At 53.2% G+C, this 19,835-nt stretch overlaps 1 protein-coding gene across 3 annotated transcripts in view; it reads right to left on the bottom strand.

Moving 5' to 3' along the window:
- Window positions 1-127: 127 nt before the first annotated feature.
- Window positions 128-19,835, bottom strand: part of LOC104577064 (coiled-coil domain-containing protein 134) — a 44,666-nt gene continuing 24,958 nt past the window's right edge. The window contains exons 23-34 of one of the 3 annotated variants that reach the window (XM_088532821.1): window positions 19,314-19,424; window positions 18,548-18,729; window positions 16,063-16,144; window positions 15,377-15,579; window positions 14,642-14,723; window positions 12,576-12,682; window positions 4,541-4,658; window positions 2,810-2,931; window positions 2,429-2,513; window positions 1,707-1,888; window positions 1,334-1,405; window positions 128-530 (exon numbers count right to left, since the gene is read on the bottom strand). In XM_088532821.1, the coding sequence (XP_088388947.1) occupies window positions 405-530; window positions 1,334-1,405; window positions 1,707-1,888; window positions 2,429-2,513; window positions 2,810-2,931; window positions 4,541-4,658; window positions 12,576-12,682; window positions 14,642-14,723; window positions 15,377-15,579; window positions 16,063-16,144; window positions 18,548-18,729; window positions 19,314-19,424 (1,472 nt within the window). In that variant the 3' untranslated portion in view covers window positions 128-404. Of the gene's footprint in view, window positions 531-1,333; window positions 1,406-1,706; window positions 1,889-2,428; window positions 2,514-2,809; window positions 2,932-4,540; window positions 4,659-5,230; window positions 5,313-9,841; window positions 9,983-11,316; window positions 11,424-11,756; window positions 11,889-12,575; window positions 12,683-14,641; window positions 14,724-15,376; window positions 15,580-16,062; window positions 16,145-18,547; window positions 18,730-19,313; window positions 19,425-19,835 lie in introns of those variants that run through there. The other 2 variants (XM_088532822.1, XM_010224484.2) reach the window with 2 other exon arrangements.

Raw genomic sequence — 19,835 nt, 5'->3', positions numbered from 1 at the left:
ATTGCTCATGAGGCTATTTGTTAGGCCATGAGCTCCCCGGGATGGAGGAGGCCCATTTCATGTGCGTCGCGCTGCATTTCTCCGGCAGCGGGAGGCTCCCAGGGGCTCGGGTGCAGCTCTGTCCCGGCTGGGCCAGCAGTGGCCCCGGGGCCTTCCCAGCTGTGCTTTGGCTCTGAGGAAGGGGCACCGACTCCAGCCCCCCATCTCCATGGGGCAGCCCCACTAGCCTTGGCCAAAAGAACCCCTGGTCCGTGCTCAGGACCTCTGCCCGGCCGTCATGCCGAGCCAACAGGAAACGCAACTGAACAAAACCCACAGCACAAATGGAAAGGGAAGGGCCCGAGGCTGCCGAGGGGCCCATCTGCAGGCGGCCGGCTCTGCGCCACGAAGCGGCAGCGCCGGCGCTACAAGTCGGACTGCGAGCGCGAGATGCGCGGGCCCTTGCGGATTTCCTTGCGCTTCTCCTCCTTCCTCCGCCGCTTCTCTTCATCCCGCAGTGCCTTCTGGAAGGTGTCCGCGCCAGGGAAGAACTGCGGGGTAAAGGCAGGGGTCAGCAGGGAGCGAGCGCGGGCCGGTGACACGGCTCATTTTGCCTGGGAGGAGGTGCCAGATCACGGAAGTGGAGGTGCTTCTGCCACTCCGGTAACAGGAGGGAAGCAGATGCACACCAGTTTGGGAAAGATTAAAACTGACTCAAGCTGAGGAGGAACTGGCTGCGTCGCACCCTTCCTCCTGCTCCAAACACGGGCCCTTCAGCTCGGGAGGCCGGGCACAGCCCGGCTTTCCGCAGCGTCGCTTCCTGGAAGCGCAAGCCACACCAGGCCCTCTGAGGCCGATGCCCAAGCGCTGTGGTTTCAAGGGGCTTTAGATGAGACAGAGCCGAGCTGGGTGGGATCGCAGCCAGACTCCCCCAGAAGGCAGCTCCATTATGCCCATTCTCCCCCAGGGAACCAGCCAGGAAAAGGGAGGTGCCACCAGGCCACCATGCACCTAACGCCAGCTGCAGGCCAGCCAGTGAATTCAACATGAAGATTTGGTTTCGGCTTTTCAGCTCTGTCCCTGAGCCACTTGCTCCCCAGGTGGTCCAACCTGACCTGCCTTTCTGCATGGGAGCAGACAAGAGCTATGGGTTTGCACCCATCACCACTTGGCACCACCAGTGCAACCAAACAGCAGTGCAGCGAGAGACCAGGCTCTCTCCTGTGCTTCCCTTCACAGACACACACGTGGCCATTCCTCCCCAAAACTGACGTTCTCCTCCCCAGCCGGCTGCCGGAGCCCTGAGGAGGAGGAAACCCCCGCGCAGGGCAGGCTGGAGGCTTTGCTGCCTTACCTCCGAGTGGTCGCTTTTAAAGGGATTGCGGTAATCAGGAGATTTCTCGCTGATCCCCAGCTCCTGAGCCATCTGCAGAGCAAAGCAGGGTCCATGTCGGAGAGCCGCTTTCATTTCCCAACGCCGTTCTGGCCCACCGCAATCCACATCCTTGCCTCCCTCCAAGCCTTCCCTCTGTCCTGTGCCCCTTCAGTCCCCTTCACTCTCCCCTTCTGTATCCCCCCAGCTCAAGGATGTCCCCTCAGGCTGCAGAGTGTCTCCCCTGCCTGCCAAGAGGCAGACACTCCCTATTCTCCCTTTCTCCTTGCACGCATTGCCATGCTTTGCCTCCCAGCAGCAGGGACAGGATGTGATGGGAAGGACTCAGCCTTACCAGCCCCAGGATCTGGGAGTGAGGTCCCTGCTCAAACACCCCCGTCAGGTTGCAGAAACCAATCCCCCAGCGGATGAGGTTGTTCCAGTTGGAGTTGCGGTCGAAGTAGTGGTGCACAATCTTGGGGAAGCGCAGGACGACATCTCCGAAGAAGGCCGTGTTCTCCACCACATGGGAGTACGCTGCACAGAAGAGCCGTGGTGGCCTTGCGCACCACCCAACTTGCACCTTACGCAAGTCAAGGTCCCCACAGGGGAACCAGCCCACAGGGACAGGAGGAAAAGCTGCTTCCAAAGAACGCAAGACACCCCCTTCCACATCCCAATACCCGCAGTTACAGACACACTGTATACGCCCAGCCCGGCCTCCTTGGGGGCTGATGGCCCACACTGGCTCCTAGCCCTCAGCAGTGCACAGGGCAGTTTCAGCTCATGCTGTCTGCAGGAAGCCAGGATGGATGTGGAGCCGCTCCTGACTGCAGAGATCAGGGTGGGAGAGGCCACACAGGCTCCCAAGAGCCAGATCAACTTGGGGCCACTTGGGAAATGGGAGCAGGAAAGTCTGGAGACAGCTGCAACAGGCAGCACCTTTCCCTTGTCCTAGCCGTGCAGCATGTTCTCCAGGAGCTTGACAGGATCGAGCTTTAAATCTCACACGAAAAGACAGAGATGCAGCACAGCAATGGAAAAAGGAACAGGGGTCAAAGACCAGAGATGACCTACCATCCTTTAGCTTCTCATCCTGAGGAAAAGGCCCATCTGGCGGCACATCTGCAGCTATCAGCACAGCCCGGGAGTCCTCCAGCACCTGAAACGCACTCGGTTATTGCCCATCTCACCTGCACCCCCACCTTCCCCATCCTTGCCCCAGCTCAGGCCCTAGGGGCAGTCCTTGGAGGACTCCTTACTGCTACAGCACCCTACACTGCCCCTCAGCTTGTCTCTTCAGCGTCACCGATGCTCCCTGCTGCCATGACCTCTCCTGCTCGTCCTCCCCGGCATCCTGGCCCATGGAAAGCACCACCACGGGGTGCAGTGTGGCCCTAGGCCAGGGGCGAAGGAGGGAGCCAGGAGCTGGTGCCAAGCGCCTGTCCCACGCCTCACCTTGAAGAGTCCCTTGAGCATGATGTCAATGATCTTGTACTGCTGGTTCACGTCATTGAGCTCGATAAGGTTCTTCAGCGCGTTCATCTGGTCCTTGCGCTTTACCTCAAACAGCTTCTTATCTGCACCACAGTCAAGGGCACCGCAGAGCTCCCAGCAGGCCCCGCCATGCGCGCGACCTTCCTCGCACACAGCCCTTCCGCTCCCGTGGGCACAAGACACTGCTCCGGCTGCGGCGACATGGGGGCCACGCGGGGTCCCTGGGCTGGGGGCAGGTGACAGAGCCAGACCTCGGGATCAGGGCATTTCACAGAATCACAGAGTGGTTGAGGTTGGAAGGGACCTCTAGAGATCATTTAGTCCAACCCCCTGCTCAAGCACGGACACCCAGAGCACGTGGCACAGGGTGGCATCCTGGCGGGTTTGGAAGGTCTCCACAGCCTCTCTGGGCAGCCTGTTCCAGGCTCTGTCACCCTCACAGCAAAGAAGTTCTTCCTTTCATGAAGATGAAACTGCCTGTGTTTCAACTTGCACCCATTACCCGTTGTCCTGTCACTGGTCACGGAGAAGAGTTTGGCCTCATCCTCCCTACAATCACCCCTCAGGTACTTGTACATGTTGATCAGATCTCCTCTCAGTCCTCTCTTCTCCAGGCTAAACCGGCCCAGCTCACTTAGTGTTTCCTCATACAATAGACGCTCCAGTCCCTTAATCATCTTTGTTGCTCTATGCTGGACCTTCTCTAGAAGTTCCACGTCCCTCCTGTACTGGGGCTATTTGGGCTAGAAGGGGAGTTTCCTAAGCTCCCCCCTTTTCATGCCCCACTTGCTCACGAGGGGACGCCAGCATGTGTCAGGAAGCACTGGCATTAGCAAGTACTTCTACCTTGCTCCTTGTGGGTGAAGACTGCCCAGACACAGGAGGGACTGGCTGGAGTGAGCGCTTCCATCCTCTTAGCCAGAGACCTCGGGGCTGCCTTTCAGCAATGCGTGTGCGTCGTGGTGCAGCTTCTGTCACACGGGCAAGGACAGCAGCGCCAAGACACAGCTGGGAGGCACATTCTCCACCCAGCACGGGGCAGTGCGGAGGGAAAGCACCACACCTGGGAGAAGGTGAGACACCGCCGGGGATCCTGCCTCTGCTCCCGCATCAATCCGAGCATTTCATCAGTGCACCTGGGAGGTGCACTAAACCTTTCCTGCAGAAGAGCAAAGCAGCAACTGCTCAGCTATGCTGAGCTACCTGACAGTCAAGAAAAGGAGGAGCTGACCCTGCAGCCCAGGGCCTCCTCTCCCACATTTGCGCTTCCCCAGCTCACGCAGGGCCCCCGGCCCTGTCTCGGTGTCCCTGCAGGGTGCAGCTCCCCATGAAGCAGCCAGCGGGCAGCGCTCTGGCAGACTGCTGCCTTACACATGCCACTCGGCCAGCAGGGACCTCTGAAGGTCTCCAGGCCAACCCCCGCATGGAGCAGGCCCAGCTCTGACGTTACTCTGGGTCATGCCCAGCCAAGTCCTGGCTGGCAATCAGATGGCGATGGCTGCATTTCCTCAGCTCGTTTATAATCTCATTAGCAATAATTATAGCCTCAAGGTTCTTCCATTCCCTCTCTTCTACCCCCTAGTGCCCCCTTCCACAGTCCTTGACCCTCTTCATACACGTGAGCTCTCTCCAGCCTCATCAGGCACAGGGACATATTCACAAGCTGAGGCACAGGCCTGCAGAGAAGGATACAGATCTCCAAGCCAGAGTCCACCCTCTGTTTTTGTAGGTCTGCAAAGCTGCTCTTGGAAAACGCCAGTGTGAACAGAAAGGGGCAGATCAAGAGCAAATCCATGTCAGAAGCTGCAGCCTGCAACAGAACAGACAAAAATAACACAAAGCAAGAAGACTTACTGAGCAGAAGCCACACGACTCCGCATGCCCCAGCAGCCTCCAAAGCTGCCGCTTGGCACTGCCAGCTCATCATCTCCAGCACCCGTGTGCTTTCCTGACTCCCCTTCTCTGAGCCCTCTGCACGGCTGCTCCCTTGAGCTCTGAGCAGGAGCAACCGGCAGAAGTGTGAGGCTGCACCCGGCTGCAGTAGGGGAAACCAACAGGTCTGCAGCTCTGACCCGACCCAGCAGCTACTTTTTTTTTTTTTTTTTTCCCCCCCCCTGCTAAGGCCTGAATCAATCGACTCTGCAACCCACCCCCAGCAATAGTGCTTTTATTTTCTCCAATCTTCCACTCTAGAGACTTACACCACCTTTCCAAGGCTGTCAGTCTCCCTGCCAAAGAGCTGAGCTCCACCTCTCCTCTCAGCAAGAGCAGCTTCGATCAGCTCAGCCATCTCACGCACCTTCTCCAGCTGCTGCTGCCTGGACTTCTCCCCATGCTACAAGCCAGGCATCAGCTGCAGACTGAAAGACCTTAAGCCAGTACCTGCTGCTCCAGGTGGTGGGATCCGAGGCAGCCCCTCCGGAGAGAGGAGGTTTCCGCTGATCAGGCCGATCGGCCAGCTGGCGCTTACGAACGAGGCAGCTCCTTCAGCGGCATCCCCTGGGTCTGTCCAGAGCTGTCCCCTGTGCCAGAGCAAAGGCACGTGAACACACGGGACACGTGGGCTGCAAGACAGCTCACACCGTCCCTGTCCTCCCTTTCCAATGCGGGGCAGGCCGCAGGGGGACAAGCTGCCCGCAGGCATGAGCAGCCCTCGCGCCGCAGTGCCCCGATACGGGGCAGGCAGGAGACTCCCTGTGCACCCCAACCTCATGTTTTGGTTAAACAAAGCGTAACTGCAAGGATCTGAATGAGGCAAGGCAGGCACGCAGGAGGCTGCGCGGCTGTTGCAAGCAGCTCTTACCATGCCACGTCCCACCGAAGCAGAGCAAAGCGCCCTTGTGTCCCCCACTCCAGAGGGGCAAGGAAGCAGCATCAAGCGAACAAAAGCGCAGTGAGAAACCCTTTGAATGTCTTGCACAAGGCAGTTCCCCTCGCAGCTAGTGTTACACAGGGCGATAGAGCTGTCCCCAAAGCAGGGGCAGCATCATCAGCCCTGCTTCACACGGGGAAATGAGCATGCTGGAAGCTGGCCCCGAGCCGGGGTAGCAGCACAAGCCTCCCAAGCTCGGGCCTGGGGTGAAATTTAAGGCATATTCCAGCTGTCTTGAGGGCTACCCAAGCATGCAGGCAAGAGGAGCCGAGGCTATCACGAGAAATTCTCGAGCCCAGACAAGCAGATGCTCTGCTTGGTACGCTGGCCTCGTCAGCTTCCAAGGGACTGCTTCATCCTCACGAAAAAACCAACAGAACAGCTTGAGCCCCGGCTGGCACAGGGTTACAGGGACACCTGCACAGCCCCTGTGGAGCAGCCTGCAGCTGCTCGGCCTCTGCAGCTCTCTCCCAGCGTCCAGGATGGGAGGAGAAAGAGAAACCCTCAAGCACAAACCGCTGCTGCCTTTGCACCCAGGCACCTGTTTGCCTCTGCCTGTTGCTAGAAGACGCTTTTCTGGTGTGCAAGAGCGTGGCAATAGGGACCAGACTGGTGAGATGCTGTGCCTGGGGGAGAACTGGGGACAGAGCTCGGAGGCAGCTGGAGGCCTCCAGACCAGCCTGACCAGCCAACTGAACTGGCTACCAAAGGGCAGAGCTGCTGCCGGCTCTGTGGCGCTGCCCGCAGGGTTGCCGGCACCGCTGGCGCTGGAGCCAAGGGCTCCTGCGTCCTCTCCACAGAGCCAGAAATACCTCGGGGGCCGATGTGCTGCTACTCGGCACTCTCCAACGGGGCTAGAAGGTGCTGCCCGCGGCGAGGAGGCGAAGAGCGAGCCGCGAGCTCAGCGCAGCGGTGGGCAAAGCGCCGCTCTCGGCAGAAGCGGAACATGGCCCGGAGCAGGTCGCTGCACCCAGCAGCGTGGGCGACGCGCTGCCAGCCACGCTGGAGCGCTGCCAAGCCGCACAGCTCCAGCTGAGCCACGGCCACGCGAGCCCGCGTGGCTCCAGGAAAGCAGGGAGCGCCCCTGGGCTCTGCTCGGCTCCTGCAAAGACGGAAAGCCTACGATCCACGCGTGCACCGCAGAGACCACTCTACAGGGAAAATGCAAACCTGCACGCGGATGAGGAGCATACAGAGAGCTTTCTGGGAGCCTGCTCTTTTGGCTTTGAATGTCTGCAAAGCCTGAGTGTCTCAATGCAGCTGTGAACAGCTCTGGTGTTTGAGCAGAGGCCTGCAGCCCTGGCCAGCTGGTTGCTTCTGCAGAAAAGCCACCAGTGTGGCTCTGTGTGCCTGGCCCCCCTAATTCAACACACTTTTCCAAAGGAACAACAACAGATGCTGTGTAATAGATGGCTAGCCTTTCCCAATAAAGTGTCTTTAACAACTTTATAAATTCTCCTGCAGGAGACCTGTAAAACGCAACATGAGACAAGGTCAGAAGAAGGGAACTTGAATATATACATCCTGCAGTCCCACCGCCTTTGCATCTCATACCATCCCCACTGCTCATATCAATGCTACTGCCCGCTTCATCCCGATTTAATAGCAGAGGACATTCCCCCCCCTCTGCTGCGTTGATGGAGCGCAGGGAAGCAAGGGCTTCTTGCAGCTTTTCCTCCATACTTTTTTCCTGAAAATCCTCCCTTGCATCTCCACACCCTCTTAGGGCAGAAATGAGACAGAAGAGCCACAGAGCTGCTCCTCTTCTCCCTCCCTGGCCCTCCTTGCTGAGCGAGCTTCGCTTGGCGCGCAGGGAGCAGCCAGGGAAGCCAAGGCCTGTCCTGATGCCACAGATGGGAAGGAGTTTCCACTAATAGTCCCTGGCAGCCCTGGCCAGCTGGTAGCTTCAGCGGAAAACCCACCAGTCTGGCTCGCTGTCTCTGCCTCTCTTAATTTAGACGTGTTTTTCCAACGACACGACAACAGATGCTGTATTATAGATGGTTAGCATTTTCCATTAAAGTGGTTTTTAATGACTTTATAAATTCTCCTGCAGGAGCCCCATAAACTGCAGGCTAGGGCTCAGGAGAGAAGAGCAAGAAAACCCCCTGCAAACTCCACAGCCCCCTCACCTTCGGAACTGAGCACCCCTGTGTTTCTTCACGCAGCAAGGCAAGGCCCGGCGCCACGCTTCACTCCAGGGGAGTTTCACAGGACTCTCCTTTCCCACGGCTCCCTGGGCATGGAAACACCAGGGGAAAACCACCCACCAACTCGTCCCTGGAGCACGCGGGCTACCTAGGACCAAACAACATATGAAAGACATCCCACGGCCCCATCCCCAAAGGCCTCCTCTGCGAAGCGGGTAAGACACAACCCCTCGTCGCAGCCCAGCGAAATGGGGTGGACATGCAAAATGGGCTACTCGGGCTTCTTCCTACAAGGCATTGCCAGCGGAGACTAATCAGGTACGACCTTCCAGGAACCCCACAATGGCTGCTGCCATCAGCTTACCCCAAAAGTTCCTTAACTGCCGAGATGGGAGATGGTGGATGGCAGGGGTTCCAGCTGGGCAGAGCTCACGGAGCTGCTGCCGTTTGCGTGAGCCTTGGGCCAGCCTAACGTACCCTCATGGGGCCCGTGTCCCGCCGCAGGCTCACGCTGGTGCACAGAGCAATGGTGTAAGCGCAGCCGAGATGAGGGGCACCCGCTCCGCAGCCGAGGCGCGAGGCACGGCTCTGCTGGCGGGAAGGGCAGCGCGCTGCTCACCGCGGCGCAGCCACGAGCGCGAGGCAGCGGCGGGCGCCGCGCAGGGGTCACGCGCCCGCTCCAGGGCACAGCTGCTGCCCATGCCCAGGCTGCCCTCCGCACCGCCGGGGTAGCGCGATGTGGAGGCAGGAAGCTCCCGGAGGGGGAGGATGCCATGTCGCTGCGGTGCCCTGCGGCGGGATAATCTGCCCTCCCTGCAACCGGCACCCGGCACTTGGCTCCTGGGGCAATAACGGCTGTGGGCGAGGGGAAGGCGGGAAGAGAGCGGGGCTCCGTGCCCGCCTGGGGAGCCTTTCCTAAAAAAGCAACGTGGCGGGGGTAGGGGTGGAATAAATCAATTAAAGAAAGAAAAGAAAAAGTGGAGAAACTTCTCTCCCCTGGAGCGTTTCCGAGGGACGATCTATCCCGGCCCGCGCCAGAGGGGAACCGCGGCTACGAGGGGGCCGCCCCCCGGGGCGCCCGGTGCTGCGGGTCCGGCCGCGCTCCGCCGCGGGCGCCCCCGCTCGCCCCTCACCTGCGGGCCGGGGCCGGGGCCGGCGCTCGCTCACGGCCGCCGCGCTGCCGCTGCCGCTGCCATGCTGCTGCCGCCGCCCCGCCCCGCCGTGTCACTTCCTGGGCCCCCCGGGCTGCGGGAGGAGCCTCCCCTTCGCGGCCCGAAAAGGGGCCCCGGGGGCGCCGGCCCGGCCCGGCCCGGGGCTTTGCCCGGGCCCGCTCCCTCGCCCTACTTCGCTCTGCCCCGCTCGGCTGCGGCGCCGCGCTCAGAGCCCGGTGCAGGGCCGGGCGGCGCGCGAGGCGGGCAGCTGGGGAAGAGGAGCTCCTCGGAGCCCTCGCTGGCCGCAGGGGCTGCGGAAGCGAAAGAAACCCTCGGCTTTCTTGTCGCAGGTCGCATCCTGCCCCCAAGGGGTAGGTTCAGAGAGTGCCGGCTGGCTGCTCGCTGCCTCCTAACTAGGGACTGGGTCCCCACAAAGGGCGCCAGGGAAGCGCTGGGGGAGGCTCTTCAGTGAAAAGCCCCAGTGGGAAAGACACTCTCAGAGGCTTGGGAGGGAACAGGCAGTAAAAGGGCCTGGAACTGCATCCAAGAGGAGTGCTCGTGAAATAGGAAAGCTCCGCTCGCCGCTCCCCTGCGAGACATGGGCTCTGCTCTCCTCAGTGGGACAAGCCAGGCAGCTGCTTCCCCAGGCATCCCCCAACAGCCCTGCAGCCTCACAGGAAAGGCCTCTTCCCACACAGCGACAGTCACGAGCAGTCACATCAATAACCAGTCACATCAATAACCAGCCTTCGTGTATCATTTTCAACAAACCATTTTTCTCCAAATGAGCTACAACTGACTTCCTTTGTCCGTCTTCTCTCTTCAAGTCACTGGGAATAACAGGCAGTATGGGGTTTCCTGTTTATTCTTCTCTTGTTCCTCTGCTGCGTTTACTGACCGTGTCGTCTCCTCCTTTCAGTCTCCGATGTGTGACAGGGACACTGCCACGCTTCCCAGGCATCTGTTGGTGGCACCATGAGTGGAAACCAAAAGGAAGGGCACGGCTGAAACTGCAGCATGCAACTGGAATTCCCATTTTTGACACACTGCTGAAAGCGGATACTCATCACTAAAATTCCCCTCCCTGAGACCATGCAAACCCCATGAAAGCATGCAGTAACACTTGTGTGTTTGAGGCTGGGTGGGGTTTTTGTTTGTTTTGTTTTGCTTTTCTGAACAAAGCTGATCTTAAACCTTGCTTTTGACCACAGTATTTTGTTTTCTGTGCTTGTGACCCTCCTATTCAGCCAGCCACCACTGGCCAACTGCATGCACCTGGAGTGCATCTAAAACCCTCTCTAATAAATCAGATTTGAAGGAGGCTTCAAATCTGGAAAAGCCAGGAAAGTAAGGAGCCACGTTAGCAGTGTAACATGACTTGCTGTGCACCCTCCTTCACCCCCATACAGGCAGTGGAGAAGAACTCCATGGAGTTGGGAAGAACAATTCAGTGTGGAGAACTCCCCCTCTGAGATACCGCTGAGCTTCCCTTCGTGGAGTGGTGGTATCCCACAGTGGATAAGCCTGAGCACAAGCATTTCTGGCAGGTAACAGAAACCTCACACACCAGTTCAGCACATGGCTTATGATGAGCACATCAGCGGTAGGAGAGGGAAAGTCCCCACCTCCCCACCCCTTCAGGAAACCATTGCCGGGGCCAGTGCATGACTAGCACCCTGCTGAGGTAAGGCAAGAGCAGAATGGTTTAGAAATAAGCAAATTAGTTCACATGGTACCCAGAGCAGGCTCCCTCCTTCTCCAAAAGCAATCTCTGCATGGCACATCCCTCCTGTCCATGGAGAGGGGCAGGACACTCAAACAGCATAAAAGCTGGTAACCCCACGCAAATGCTTACTGCTTCCCCATGCTTCCAAAGTGTTCAAGTCATCGTTGGGTTTGCACAGCCGCAGAGACATATCAATGCTAGTTAGCACACACACCGAGGTTAAGTGATTGCTCATCCTCCAGGGAAATCAATATTGGAATCATTACTGCTTTGAAGGCAGCAGCTCCCAGGCCTGTGCCCCTTTCATTAAACCAGTCCTGTCATATAGATGAATACAAGCCCAGCACAGAGAACATCAGTAAACCTTTTATCCCCAAATTAGCTGCAGAAAGCACTAAGAGTGTTTTGCTCACATTTTTGTTCAATTTGAGCTGGAAAGTGGGGAGAAGCAGGGAAAGGGAAAGGAAAGGGAGAAGAACTGGAGAAGCAGAAAATGAGGTTAATTTCTACCTGCTACACATACTACTCTAGTATCAAATATCAAAGGCATTGGCCCAGCAAAAGGATACACAATGTCCTGATATTTTGCAGGCATCCTCATCCGTCCCAGGCTCTCCATCAAGGTCTGAACTGTCCCTGCCTGCACTGGCTCCATCTGTTGACAAGTGCTCTGAATCTGAACCATTAGAAGAAAGAATAATTTCCAAACCATCAGCAAACTATTGGGTTTGTTCCTTCACACCTCCCTCCCTCATTTCCACAGACCGCAATGAAACCTTCAAACTGCTCTGGGGAAAATCAAGGGGCCCATGACAACATTCATGTCACAATCTAGGCAGCTGCTCACTTTCCCATTCCACCATACGTCTCTCATGGCAGGAGGCCAAGCCAGCAGCTGCAGGATTCCCCATCACCTCCTTAAAGGAAGTTTATGGCTCCCCAACAAAGGCAGATTCAATCCTCTAGGAAACTTTGTTCTTATTTTCTGAGACAGCCACTGCATTCTTACCTGACGAAGAAAGAGGTGGAGAGCACGACATGTGGCCTCAGGCAGCTCTGATAACTTGGCTTCCGCTGCTTCCTGGAGAATCTGGCTTATTTCTCTTTGAGAAATAATATTGTTGTTCTGGTATCTCACAAACTTGAACAAAAGACAAAAGATAGGCAATAAATAGTGAATAGCTTACAGATTCCAAAAGTGACTTATCTCCTGGAAAGACCACTTCTTTGTGAAGAGGTCTGCAGCACCCAAACCACAGGCACCACTTCTAATAGAACTGGGGCAAATGCCCATATTAAGATTGTGCTGACTTACACCTAAACTTACTTTGTTTTAGGTCAGGAAGGAACTAAACTAAATGTAAAAGTGAAATAGTGGTAACAGAGGCTCACAGACCTGTCATGTATTTGGAAGGAGAAGGTGCATTTAAATAACCCCTTCCTTTTATCCACTGTCACGAGAGCTTTATCTTGGTTATAGCTGCTGGGCAGGACCACAATCCCTCTCTTGCTGCTGGGCCTCCCCATACACAGCTAGGCAGTAGGTTGTGGTAATTCCCTGACCTGAAATGCCAGGTCTGTAAGGTCAGAGAGTGGGACAGAAGCTGTGGTGCCAAGAAGAGCTCTGTTCTTCAGAGAACCTCAGCATGCTCCCAGCTCGGCAACAGTGGTGGCCATTCTCAGTAACCTTCCCCTCTCCTCCCCAGGGGTGCTAGATGGCGGGAAAAAATGCTACAAGCCCCAGAAGAACAGGATGTGCTCCCTTAGAGCCCACATGCACCACAGTAGCATGCTGAAGCGGGGAACAGCCTATCCCTGCCCTGCTCACCAAAGCCATGAGCCTGAGAATTTCTGGCTGTAGAAAGGACTTCCGTCCCCCACTGAGTAGAGTGAAGAGCAGGAACCGGTGCCAGGGCTGTGAGGCAACATGTAGCGCTGGGAAAGAAGGAGAAGCCAATCAGAAAGAGCTTTAAAACCTGCCAGGAGATAGACTGGGCCCAGATAAAGACAGTCTTCCATACTGACCGCTGTTTTTCTTTCCTAGACCCCAAGCTGTAAAACACCAATGAGGTATTTTGCCATGCTCTTATTAGCCTTTAAATCTATCACAATCAGAGCAAGAGTTCAGCTATGAGGACAAAAACTTCATAGCTTTTTAAAGCAGAAAATATATTCTGTCCATACTATGCATTAAGAGGAAGAGTAACCTTCTGGAATGTGCATCGTAAAAGAGTAAAGGTTTATCTTTAGCCCAGGGTTAAAGAAACAAAACAAAACAAAATTACCCTGTTTTCAATATGAGGATGTGTTTCCTGACTAGGGGTTTCAATTTTGCAGACTAACTATTCTTTGGGGAAGGAAGAAAGCCCTGTATGTGAGAGGGGATCTGCATTAGAGGGCTCGCCATGGGCACCAGCCAGGCTGATCACAGCAATCAGTAGAGAAAAGGTAGTAAGAAGGATGGATAATATAAAGAACTGAGGCTCAAGGTCCCCGGGTGTGACAGCATGAAATCTCTGACTACATACTAAGTTAAATTGTATCACCTTGTATTTACTGCAGGTTAAGAACTTGTGATGGACTATTACAGCAGATGAACTGGTATGAGAGAACTTGTTATATCACAGGAACCCACCACTGGATTTGAGGCCTTTGTTTTGGAAAGGTCACTATTGCGCTGGCAAACACATAACCACCCTGTTGCCTTTAGGACAATCTCCTCTAAGGAAAGTAGCACTAACAAATCATGTAAAAGTGTTTGAGAGGTATTTTTAACCTGGTGGAAATGAGAAGGTGCCAGCACTGTGTGCTGAGCCTGCTCTGCATATGTGGAAAAAATCTCTAGGCCAACAAAGGCTTTTAAAGAGGCTCAAATGAGGACGCTTCTACTGGCAGAGGCCAGGCCGCACTCTTTGCAATTCAGTTATTTCTTTCGGGAAAATAAAGCTATGATCCTCGTGTCACTCAGAATAAAAAAAGACTTTTGTTTACTGCTGTTGTTACCTTCTCCATCACAGCAAGAATTTAGGCAGTCAAAGTGAAGGGTTTAGCTCTTGCCAAATGCATTTTTTTCAGCTTCATCCTAAATCACTGGAGCCTCCCCATAGACTGCCACTTTTTTTCTTTTTCTTTCTTTCTTTTAGCAAGGCCTTTTAACAGGCTCCCTACAGCTACTGGCTGTCATTCACCTGCAGTATTTCATTTTCATTCAGCAACTTCCTCTCTCCCAAGAATGTCCCTTTTGTCTGGTGTTCATTCACTCCATCCCCTTCTCTCCTAATGTTTACGTGACTGATTTGAACAGGTCAGAGTACAGAGAATTCTCTTTCCATGCTGAGATCAGAGCCAACACCTGAACTTTGTGGCAAGAGGCTGACAGTGAATGAGAGGCTCTACTCTTTCAGCCTGTCTGTATGACACTGTCATATGATGTTATACTGCTAATGTGTCTGACACAGACACTTGAAACCAAGGTCTGCATTTGCCCCTGGAAATCTAAAATTTCCAGCTTCCCTTCCCTCAGGCTGCCTAAGCAAGTCTTCCCTCCTCTGCCTTTATAAAGACTTGCTACGATGGATGTGGAAGTAAGAAGCAATGTTTTCCTCCCTCCCTATCATTTCTTAAATCTTTCACTCTTAACAGATCACAGTGGAGGGTGGTAGAGTCTTTCTCTTTGTTCTGGAAAGCATACTGGTATCTCAAGCCAAAGTGAGGGCTCACTCCTTCAAGGGAGTCCCCAGGGTACATGATTAACTGTAGGCATACAAATCATTTTTCACATTGGGGATAACTCATTAAGCATCTGCTCCAGGGCTCTACAGGACGGAGATCAAAGAGCTCAAAATTACTATAGGAGAGAGCCTAAAGAAAAAGGAGGGCTAAGAAAGGCTTTACCAACATCCTGGTTCTTCACATACAGGTACTCCAGTAAGGTTTCCAGACAGGCAACCACAGCTTGAGAGAGCAGCAAGTCTTTCTGGAATACCCAGAGTATAAACAAAACAAAACAAAAACACAGGCAACAGCTATTGCAAGAATAAAATTCAGAAAATAGCAGATTCTGAAGAGCATGCAGCACAGGACAGTAACACCCTTCATCTCCTTCATGAGATGCAATGTGCTGTAAATGACCTATCATGTCAAAGAGTCAGATAAGAGCAGGATTTATTCTGGCTATAAAAGTAAGCAACAGTCTTCAAAAAAATCTAGGAAGCCACTGTCACTCAAGGCAGTTAAATGGGAACTGATGAACTATTCCCCAAAGCAGCTTGCTGGGGTTGTGGGGAAGGAGCTTGACACCTCTGTCCCTAGGGTGTAGGGGCCCAGAGGAGTACAGGAGGTGGGATAACAGATTGTGGTTACACACAGAATTTAAGCTGCCTAGTTCAGCAGCAGGGAGAACCACATAGCTTGATTTGCCTTCTTACTGCACTGTGCTGCATACACTGCAGAAAGAGCATTTCCCCTCCTCATCCACCCCCGTTAAGTGGCGGAAAAAATGGGGAGAGGGAAGAAAAAAAAACAAAGGCAGACTCTTGGGTGCTCTTGCAGGGTGGCATCATCTCAGGTCAATACAAGTGTTTGAACCATGACAGCACTAGTGTGTTTCCAAAGCAGTATTTTATATACCTGCAAATAGACATGCACCAGGAGGTTCTGCAGACTGACAACAAGGGATAAGACCTGCCATGAAGCAAGGGGGTGCAGGGCAGAATCCTCCAGAGATGTCAGCTGCAGTTCCCTCACACCCTGGGCTGTGGGTTGGATGACAGTCACCAGCAGAGAGGAGAAGTTCTGTCGCAAGACAGCTCTCAGGACCTGCAGGATGCTTACTAGACAGAGAGCCACTCATTAGTAGATAGCAGTGTTTTCCTCTCCCCTGTTCTTTGGGTTGATGTCAATGTCAGGATGTAGAAGATGTGAGGAGACAAAATTCAAGCTTAACAGCCCACTGGAGAGGCACAGCAGTTGCTAACAGATGCAGGTAGGAATGGCAAGAAGTACCCTTGCTCACCTCCCACTCTCAGATGCTGAGACCTATTTCATGCTCAGCTCCGCATGTCACTGCCCACCTCCAAGATGAATTATGAATGTATCCATTTATCCACCCTTTTTTCCTTCTTTTTTTAAATCTCTTTTGCTTTTCTTTACCACCAAACATGTACTCCCTAAGCCAAATGTACCAAAGCTTCCAGATTCTCACCATCACCTACACAGCCCTGTCCCACGTTCACTTTGCCCTTAAAGAGGCTTCTGTCTCCTTTAACCTGGTGCTAACCTGCTTCAAGTCACATCCTACAACAGACACCAAGTACCTAGCAGCAGGATGGGCTTCTTCTTCCTGAAGATGATTGCATTCAGGACATCTGTAAGGTCTAGGGAGAGCGTCTGGTGAACCTAGAGGAAATACAAGAAAAAAAAAATGGTGCTGATCTGACCTGGTAATTCCAGTCTTTAGACACTATCCCATGATGATATTCTGGAGAAAAAAAAAAAAAAGGGCACAGCAACAAGGCTTCAGGACTCTAACCCAGAAAGGAAAGTCACGAAACTGGGGCCTCTTGCTTCACTCATTACCACCTGCCAGCCCTGCACACCTTGCAACCCACGGTGACAGCCCACCAGGCCACCTCGCTCACTGCCTGCTCTCTGGCATGCGGCTGCCAGGCTGCTGAGCACAGGGAACGCTAGGACAGCCAGTACCAGAGACTGCTTGACCTCGACCATTTCAGGCCCGTCAGCAAGACCCATTAGCTGTGCAGCCAAACAGGAACAGTGACAACAAACAGCTGGTCCTGGCTGCTCCAGCTGGGAGGCCTGCAGAGAGCCCCGGGCCAGGAACTGCTTTACAGGCGAGGACAAGGTGTGGGCAAGGGAGACAGGAGGCTGGGACTCGGACTAGGGGAAACAGGAAAGACTCAGGAGGAGATTCTGCAGTACACAGTGTTTCCTTCATGGAGCAGACATTCAGCAAGGAACAGCATAAAGTTTCAGAGAGCCCTAGGAGGGGCTGAACTTGCTCTGCAGCAGGGCACAGAGTTGGCATGGGAGGGCAGGCACAAGGATCACTGTGCTTATTCCTTCAAATTGCCTTCCAAAGAGAAATGCTCGACAGCAGAGCAGAGCACACGAGAGCAGCATAGATAACAGTGGTCGTTTATCTAAGCATTGTCAAGACAAAGTCCTTATTAAGCGTCCAACCCATGTCCCAAGCTTGTCCACAGCCCCAAGCAGCTCCTGGCTCCTGCTAATGCCACCAGCAACAACATAGTTAAGGCCCAAGCTTGCTCTGGGCAGACAAGTCCTCATTAACACCACTAGCCTGAGATGAACACAGGCAGCTCGCACTTCTCAGAGCCACTGTTCCCCTCTTAAAAAGTGCGAGCTCCAGGATAAAGCCTGGCACCAGCCCACAGCCACAGCCACAGAGGCCAGCAAGGGTCTCCAGGATGCTCTCTGCAGCATGAGCAGTATGCAGCAAAAAGAGAAGTAACTCTACATCCTATCCCCTCATGAGAAGATTAGAAATGCTGAAGTTTAGAAGTGCTGAAAATTAAAAGCACTGAAGCATCCTGGAACTTCTTGCATTTGCCACCTGCATCTGTAGTTTCTTTCCACACCTCTGGCGCAAGACAGATTCTAGATTTCATGTCATAGTGCATCAAGCAATAAGGTATTGCTAAACAACAGGCTTATAAGTGATTAAATGATTGCACTTCAAGGATCAATACAAGCTGAGAAAGTCTCTCCCAGAGATGAAACTCGATAGTAGCTCTTTTGGGGATTGACCACCCAGACACAGCCCTGACCTGCCAACTGAAAAGGTAAATTGTCTGTGTGTAACACTGATAGAGAGGGACAGGCAGGTCGCCCTACACATTCACACAGCTGTCAGTCCAATGCTGTAAGAATTAACCATGCACACCCATTAAACAACAGGTACAGACTTGGTCTAGTCTGGCCCTTTGGAAAAAATCCTCCCATGACATTAGAAAACCAACCCTTGCCTTTCAGTGCAGATGCCTGAGGATTTTATCATTCATGACCAGACGCACTGACTCATTAGGAACATCCTCAGCTAGATGCAGCTTCAGGAACAGAGCTCAGAATTCTAGCCATGCTGTTTAACCTCATTTCAGGAGAGGAGAGAAAAGCAACAGTAGATACTTGGAAGGGAATGTCATCCCCTTGTGTTGGCATTGGAAAGTGCTCCATTCCCTCTCCCTTGTAATTCCAAAAGCAGCTGACAGCTCCAGCTCAGCTCTCTTTTTGGACTGCAGAGCACTGAGTACAGTGACAGCTGCCCACATTCACACTAGCTCTGCTAATATTGAGGGCTGATTTGCCAGTAACAGTTTTGGATTGTGCCTGTTCCACTGACGATCATTCCAGAATCAACAAAGCATTTTAAAACATGGGAGTTGCTCTTCCCACCGCCAGCCTTCCCTTCAGAAACACCTTGAAAAGTATTTTGTCCTGTCATGAAGAGGAAAGTGTTTTGGAACAAGAGGGTTCCCTAGGCTTTTCCTTCCCAGGACTTTTGTCCCACTCCATAGCTCTCCAGTGATTCATGCCACAGTCTTCAGAAGCATACTAGCCTCCAGCCTGGCTGTAGACATGCACCAAGGAATAACTGTAATAATAAAAAAGCTACCAAGGGGACCTCATTCCAGCCCAATGCAAGCTTTTCCTTTCCTTTTTTTTTTTTTTTTTTTTTTGTGAGGGAAGTTGGTGTTTTTGGTTTTTATTTTGTTTAAGGTTTAGCCATTCCCTGGATCTATCTGCAGAAGAGATTCTCACCTCAGCATTGTACTGATGCTGATAAACTAAGAGGGAAGCCACCAACAGCCACACAGAGCAGAGCAAGGCATCTTCAGATGACAGGGAAGTGGACGCAGAGGGACAGGACCACAACCAGGTGCGCTGCAAAACCTTCTGCAGCAGCTCTAGCAAGGACACGTTGGACAGCAGCACAGCCACAGCTGCGAAGGAGAAACAGCATCAGAGAGCCACGGGGATGGCACGGGATAAAGCAGCTTGACAAGCAGAAGAAAAGTGCTGAGCAGGTCTCTGCTGCAGCAAGGCAGCCCCCAAGGCCCCAGCTCATCAGAATAAGGCTGTTCAGCTGTGTTGGTATTCATGTGACATAGCACAAGTGACAGCTAGGCCAGCTAATAAAATGACCACTGCTCAGCTAACACAGCTGTGAGGTTGCTTAGAGCTGCCTCTCTTGTCTAATTTTTTGAACCACAGTAATTCAAGGACATTTCGACAAGGCACCAAAGGCCAACTGCTGTGTTTTATGAACAAGAAAAATACAGTGGTTCTGTCTCTCAGCAGCCAAATCCTGAATCATCAGAAAGCAGCAAAACAAAACAAAGCAAGCACAACCTAAAAACTTCGCCCCAAATACAAAATGTTCTTTGTTAACTGTAACATTGCATCTGAAGAGGGAAAATCTATCTTACCTGCTGAGAAGGTTAGAACACAATCTGTGATGGCCAAGCTACAGCTTGGTAAGAGCCATACTGAAAATAGCTCAGCAATCAACACAGTCCTGCCTCACCTCTCTGTTGACTGCTAGATGTTGTTTGATGAAGGCTCCAGTACAAGAAATTCAAGGATGGCTGCAGGAGGTCAGTGTCCCTCGGCGTACATTTCCCACAGAGATTACTCACTGGAAGTGAAAGAATGTGTAACAAACACACCAGCATAGCAGAGCACCTCAGTGCAAGAAAGAAGTCAGTCACCGGAGGTAGAATTCAGACGGGAGTAGCACAACCTGAACAGAGCATGGCCCAGACAAAGCAAGAGAGTCTGCCTCAGAGCCCACTTTACACTGCACTAGAGAATGATAACAGCAGGATACAAAGCAGAAAAGGGTTTATTAAAGGGAATAGATTACATTTTGCAGTAATAACTCCAGGAGATATGGACTATGAGATAAGCTACCTATTTGCAGAGGCAGAGCCTGACTCTATTACTCTAATACTGCACCAGTCAGACACCCAGGTGCTTATCTCAAATCATAGATGGCCAGTCTGAGAAACCGCATGGATAACTGCGTTCCTCCAGTCTCACAAATTCT

Source organism: Tinamus guttatus, unplaced genomic scaffold (genome assembly GCF_059628265.1).
Source record: "Tinamus guttatus ecotype Peru unplaced genomic scaffold, ASM5962826v1 Tinamus_guttatus_pri_ptg000472l, whole genome shotgun sequence".
NCBI classification, from domain to species: domain Eukaryota; kingdom Metazoa; phylum Chordata; class Aves; order Tinamiformes; family Tinamidae; genus Tinamus; species Tinamus guttatus.
Note: the sequence above shows the minus strand (reverse complement) of the source record. Positions and strands in the feature narration are given on the sequence as shown.